General features: G+C 38.2%; 1 protein-coding gene across 2 annotated transcripts in view; it reads left to right on the forward strand.

The window, feature by feature from the left end:
- ugp2b (UDP-glucose pyrophosphorylase 2b) overlaps positions 1-4358 on the forward strand; it is a 33003-nt gene extending 28645 nt beyond the window's left edge. For both annotated transcript variants that reach the window (XM_053510511.1, XM_053510510.1), the window contains exons 9-10: positions 1820-1924; positions 3784-4358. In XM_053510511.1, coding sequence (XP_053366486.1) covers positions 1820-1924; positions 3784-3891 — 213 coding nt within the window. In that variant the 3' untranslated portion in view covers positions 3892-4358. The remainder of the gene's footprint in view (positions 1-1819; positions 1925-3783) is intronic.
- Positions 4359-6000: the final 1642 nt, after the last annotated feature.

Genomic DNA, 6000 nt, shown 5'->3' on the forward strand with positions numbered 1-6000 from the left:
TGATCCATCAAACCAGGTCTCCTTCTTCCATCGCTCCGTGGTCCAGTTTCTGATGCTCATCATGTCCTTGTTGTAGGAGCTTTCAGCAGTGGACACGGGGCAGCATGAGCACTCTGACCGCTCTGTCCCGTACACAGCTAACTGTGATGCTCTGTGTGTTCTGGCATCATTCTGTCATAACCAGAAATAATTTTTCCACAAACCGTGCTACAGTAGCTCTCTTCTGTGTGATCAGCCCGAACGGGCTAGCCTTTGCTTCGCTCACAGTCTTGGGCCCACATGACTCTGTCGCCAATTCACTGGTGGTCCTTCCTCGGACCGATTTCAGTAGGTACCAACCGCTGCATACCAGAAATACCCCAGGAGACGTTCAGCCTTGGAGTTACTCTGGATTTTTAGACGTCACATTGTGGCCCATTTTTTCTGGCTTTTAGAAATGTAACTTCACTTGCTAAGTAACATTTGCCACCTTAATATTGAAAAAGAGATTATTTATGTCACCTCTTAGAGCTTTTTATGTTCGTTAAACGAAGAAAAATGTAAAATGGTTGTGAAGAAGTAATTAAGCTTTATAAAGGTTGGAAAGTTGCTGTGGAATAATACTTTGTTAAATTCTCTAGTTCAGTAGCTGGTGCGGATCTGCCCGGCCTCGTGTGTGTGTGTGTGTGTTTTGTAGTTGCTGGTGCACAGCAGTATGTAGGTCAGCCTCATTAAAGCTGCAGAATGCTGCTTTTCTGGTCTCCAGGGACTCTTCATGTTGCAAGACAGCAGCTATAGCTCAGGACAGGACTGCATTTATACAACAAGCACTCACTGCCTAAATTCTTTCTTCCGAAAGAATGAAAAGTGATGGGGCAACTTTTTGCCCAAGTCGAAAGAGGAATTAACTGCGCTCTGAAATCTTCTGTAACACCAGCCTGACTTTACTTTGTTTATTTATACACATCTATATTTTACTAATAACTAGAATGATGATCAGATTTACTGTAAATGAAGCCAGGAAGGTGCGCACTTCCTTGTAGTTGATGTACAAGGAGTGTTTGAGTCAAAACAGGACTTTTGATTGTATAAAATAACAGAACACAGTTATGAGAGTAGGAACAGTTTAATCCCCTGCTAGACTAATGCAATTGGATACCATGAAGGTAGAAAGTTTTCTCAGTACACCAGAGCTATTATCAGACTGCCTGCTTCATTCTTCTTATGCCGGACTCCTTTAATGTTTCCCCAAACATGTGGAAATGGCTTGGAATGAGGTCAGGACTGTAAGGGGGATGTGGCGATAACTCCCAGCTGAGTTCCTGTAACGCGCAAGTGGTGTTGGCGAATTATTGTGTTCACACAAATGGATGCGTCTCTTTCGCAAGTTAGCGACAAGTTCTCCATCAAAGTACTTGCGGAGATCAGGAGTTTGATTCCCGGGTGATGCTGTAACCTCTCGCAGCCAGAGGTCTAGAGAGAGCTGATTGGCCGAGCTCTCTCAGAGGGGAGGGATGGGAGGTACTTAGTGCTCACACATTAATCTACAGCCGATCAGGGGCGTCTGTAAGGTCACGCATGCGGAAGGAGCGGATAGCGCTGTCCTCCGAGGTCGGCGGCGTCACGTAGGTTCAGAGGAAACATGTGACCTCCTGACTGAGTGGTAGTAGTAGACTTAATGTGGGAGCCCCCTGGTGACGGTGAGGAATTGGACACGACTACATTAGGGACTAAATGAAGTCGTTTTTTACAGTTTTATTCATGAGAAACTTCATTACACGTCCTGGTTTGACCCTAATACTTTTATACGCAGACTGAGTACAATTCTCTCTCTGTACAGGTCCAGGAGTATCTGACACGCTTCGAGAGTATTCCTGACATGCTGGAGCTGGATCACCTGACCGTATCCGGAGACGTGACGTTTGGGAAAAATGTCTCTCTGAAGGTAAAGTACACAAGAGTGTGTATCTGATCACTCACTCCGAGGACATGTTTAACTTTTTTTAATCAAGTATTTTGTAGTCATTGGGAAATAATAATTGATGTGGAACATATTTTTGACTGTTTGCTCAGGACAGATTTTTTTGGCTTCACCAAAAACATAGTCAGCTTACGCACATTATTTTTGCACTTTTTTCTTTGTGAGGTCATGTGGTGCAACGTCTATTCTCATTAGTCACAGTGAATAAGGGACAACACTTGGAGCGCTCACTGTGCCTGTGTGTGTGTGTGTGTGAAAAGGATATGTTGTGCATTAAGCTTGTTGCTAAAAAAAGTCCGACATTCCTTGGCTGATCCAATACATTTTGCAAGAGAATTGTGTTAAATGTTTCAACACACCAAATGTTCCTTGAAAACTTTTTGTTGGTCAGTGATTCTGATCTCCTAAGCAGTTTTGTGTGTGTGTGTGTGTGTGTGTAACTCGTACTACTCCTCCCCATCTTCACACTTTGAGTAAGCATGTCTTTACGTTCCTCGTGAAATCACTATAAGGCTGCGTTCACATTACAGGCCACGTCGATCAAGTTTGCAATTGCACGTCATGACGATTCACGTTTATGATTACTAAATTCCTCAGGCAACTCATGCACTCATACGTCTTTGTTCACGTTTTCTAGGTAAAAAAATTTGACGCTTGCCCACCAGGGACTCTCTAATCATTTTGAATTACACACATTCACATTTCATACAAACTTCCATAATTTTCTTATGATTGTGTAAAACCAAGACAATGACAATTGTTAAAAGCGCCATACAGATAAAATTTAATTGAATTAAAACACATCATATATTTATGTGATTGCTTGTTTAATGTTAAAACGGATGTGGTTTTAGCAAAAAAAAAATCCGCTTAAGATTTCATTCTGGACGACGGCAAGCAAGTTAGTCGAGATGCAGAAGAATACGGAGAGCCAGACGTCTCATTTTATTACACGTTTTTGCAGTTATTGCTAGCACTGATATGTACGCTGGCCGAGAAGTGCAAAACAAATTAATAAAACTAAAAACAAAATAAATTTAAAAAACAAAATAATAAATTAGTTTAGGTTTTTGTTATTTTGTTTTTGAATGTTTTATTTTGTTTTTGTTATTTTGGTTTTTTATTTATTATTATTTTTTTTTTGGTTTTTAATTTGTTATTTTGGTTTTGTTAGTTTTTGGTTTTGTTATTGTGTTTTTAAATGTTTTATTTTGTTTTTGGTTTTGTTATTTTGGTTTTTAATTTGTCATTTTGTTTTGGGTTTTTGTTATTTTGGTTTTTAATTTGTTATTTTGTTTTGGGTTTTTGTTATTTTGGTTTTTAATTTATTTTGGTTTTGTTATTTTGGTTTTGGTTTTGTTAGTTTTTGGTTTTGTTATTGTGTTCTTAAATGTTTTATTTTGTTTTGGGTTTTGTTTTTTTGTTTTTTATTAGTTTTTTTTTTTTTCATTTATTTATTTTTTGGTTTTGTTATTTATTTAGTTTTTGCTTTTGTTATTGTGTTTTTGAGTTTTTTTATTTTGTTATTGTTTTTTTTATTCTATTTTGGGTTTTGTTATTCTGTTTTGGGTTTTGTTATTTTGTTTTTTAATTTTTAATTTTAGTTTCGGTTTTGTTAATTTGTTTTGCACTTTACGGCCACTGTAGCACTGATGACGTCAGCGGTAGAAAAGCAAAAAGTCACATGAATTTCGATCTGCCCGCTTTTAAAGCGTACACTGTTACTGTATCTGAAGCCACGGATAATTAATTTTAGCTTCCAGCGCCGCAACTTACTGAATTGCTCTCGTTTTTTCTGACCTATGACCCTTTGTTGTCCACAGGGAACCGTGATCATCATAGCCAATCACGGAGACCGAATCGACATCCCGGCCGGCTCCATGCTGGAAAATAAAATCGTTTCCGGAAACCTGCGCATCCTGGACCACTGAAGGTTCTGGTGTCACGCAATCACATGACATGACCTCACCTCACCTCACCTGCCTGTCCTGCCTCATGACAGAGAAAGACGGTGCTTTAACACACTCCATAAGTCTCGTAGACTTACTTTTTGTATCGCTCTGTCTCTTTTAAAAGTCTGTTTTATTCTTTCGTACATTCCGATCTTGTCAGTATCATATCATATGGTGTCATGTTACTGTACAGTAGAAGTGGAGCTCGAGCTCATCGCCTAGTCCTTTTGTTTGAGAGAGAGAGATCAGTATTGTCTCTTCGCTACCGGCGGTGACATGGGAGACTGTACCCCAAATCCCATTCGTGTAATCATGTAATAAAATGTACTCGTGTAAAAAAATGTGGAAAAAAAAAGAGAAAAGCAATAAAGCTTTCAAACATGGTGAACGGTTCCAGGAGCTGCACCGAGTTCAGGAACAAAATAAAGTGCAATATGGAACAAAGACACTGGCGTCTGTCTGTCTGTCTGTCTCCGTCTGTCACACACAGCTAAAGATATATATATATATATATAGAGAGAGAGAGAGATAAAATTAGGGGCAGAACCTAGTAAATTGTGACAGAGAGAGACTGAGGATGGTGAGATTAAAAAAAGAAAGAGAGAATAGAATTTGCTAGAGAATACCGAACTGTAAGAAACTAAGGAAATGATGAAGAAAGCAACAGTGAGGAATAGTGTGAAGATTGAGAAAGTGAAGAAGAGATAAAGGGAACACAATGAGTGTGATCAGGAGAAATAAAGCAGAGACCTGAGAGAGAACCTAGAGAAAGAAGAACGAGGGGAGAAAGGGAATCAAGAAAGAACAAACAGAGAGAGAGAAATATTAAAGGACAGTGTGATAAGGCAGACAAAACAAATGATAGCGTGTAAAAGAGAAAGTGATGAAGGAGAGGGAGGTGAAACCTCGGGACGATGCGAAAGTAATGAGAGAAGTAAAACAAGGAACAAAAAAAGCTGAGGGAACGTTTAAAGACAAGAGAGTCTAGAGACAGATAGTGTAAAAAATGAAAGAGACAGACAAGTGAGAAAGTGAGAAATACTGAGGGAACATTAAAGGGACTGTGAAGAAATAAAACCAAGTGAAGGAAAAGACCAGAGGACAAATAGAGAAAAATAAAACACTAAAGGAAAAAAAGAAATGACAGAGACCAGGAATAAATAAAATGAAGTTGAAAAAAAATGAAGTTAAACACGGAGTGAGTGAGAGAGAGAGAGAGAGAGAAATCTCTCATCTATACATATAATAAAACTGTAAAGTGGGCGTGTCTGTACATTGAAGATATTCACAAAAAATCATTTTGGAGACGTAAGATGAGTTACAGAACACGTCAAGATGGTGTTTGGAATTTTTATGTGTGTTTGTTTGTGCACACATCACGTAAAAAACTACTACACAAATTTCAAATGAGATTTTCACGTGTATTTGGCCGAGCTTGAGGTAACATATAAGCTTTATTTCATCGCAGTCGGCCCACAGGAAGAGAAGATATGCTCATTTAAAATTTAAATGGAAAACACCCTTATATTATAAAAAAAAATTAAAAATTTGAAAAAAACCACAAGTTCATCTCAAATTTCAACAGATGGCGCTGTGCATTTTTTCAAATACGCTCATGAGTGTGCAGTTGAAATCTACATAATAAACGCGATCTCACACCTTCATTCATTCATCCAAGTTGATCTCGCTCTGGAATTTCCAAAGCCTCCAATAACTACCCGGACTCCATATTAACATCAATTAACATCAAATGTTATGCTGAACTGGCTAACACACCTAACACACAGTATGAATGCAGATCAATCCCTGCTTTCTGTTTCACCCAAATGAGGATGGGTTCTATCTTCAGGGACTATCTGATTCGTATCTTTGATTCGTACACATTCACATTCCATACAAACTTAAATAATTCGTTTGATTGTGTAAAGCTGCTTTGCGACAATGACAATTGTTAAAAGCGCTATACAAATAAAATAAAATTGAATTGAATTGAATTGAATTTGCGGCCACATCTAGTTCATAAATATAAACAAAAATGTATAATGTACTTGTATAATGCAACTGTTTGACAGCAAAATGAGATAAAAG

The sequence above is a fragment of the Clarias gariepinus genome, chromosome 13 (assembly GCF_024256425.1).
Source record: "Clarias gariepinus isolate MV-2021 ecotype Netherlands chromosome 13, CGAR_prim_01v2, whole genome shotgun sequence".
Lineage (NCBI taxonomy): Eukaryota > Metazoa > Chordata > Actinopteri > Siluriformes > Clariidae > Clarias > Clarias gariepinus.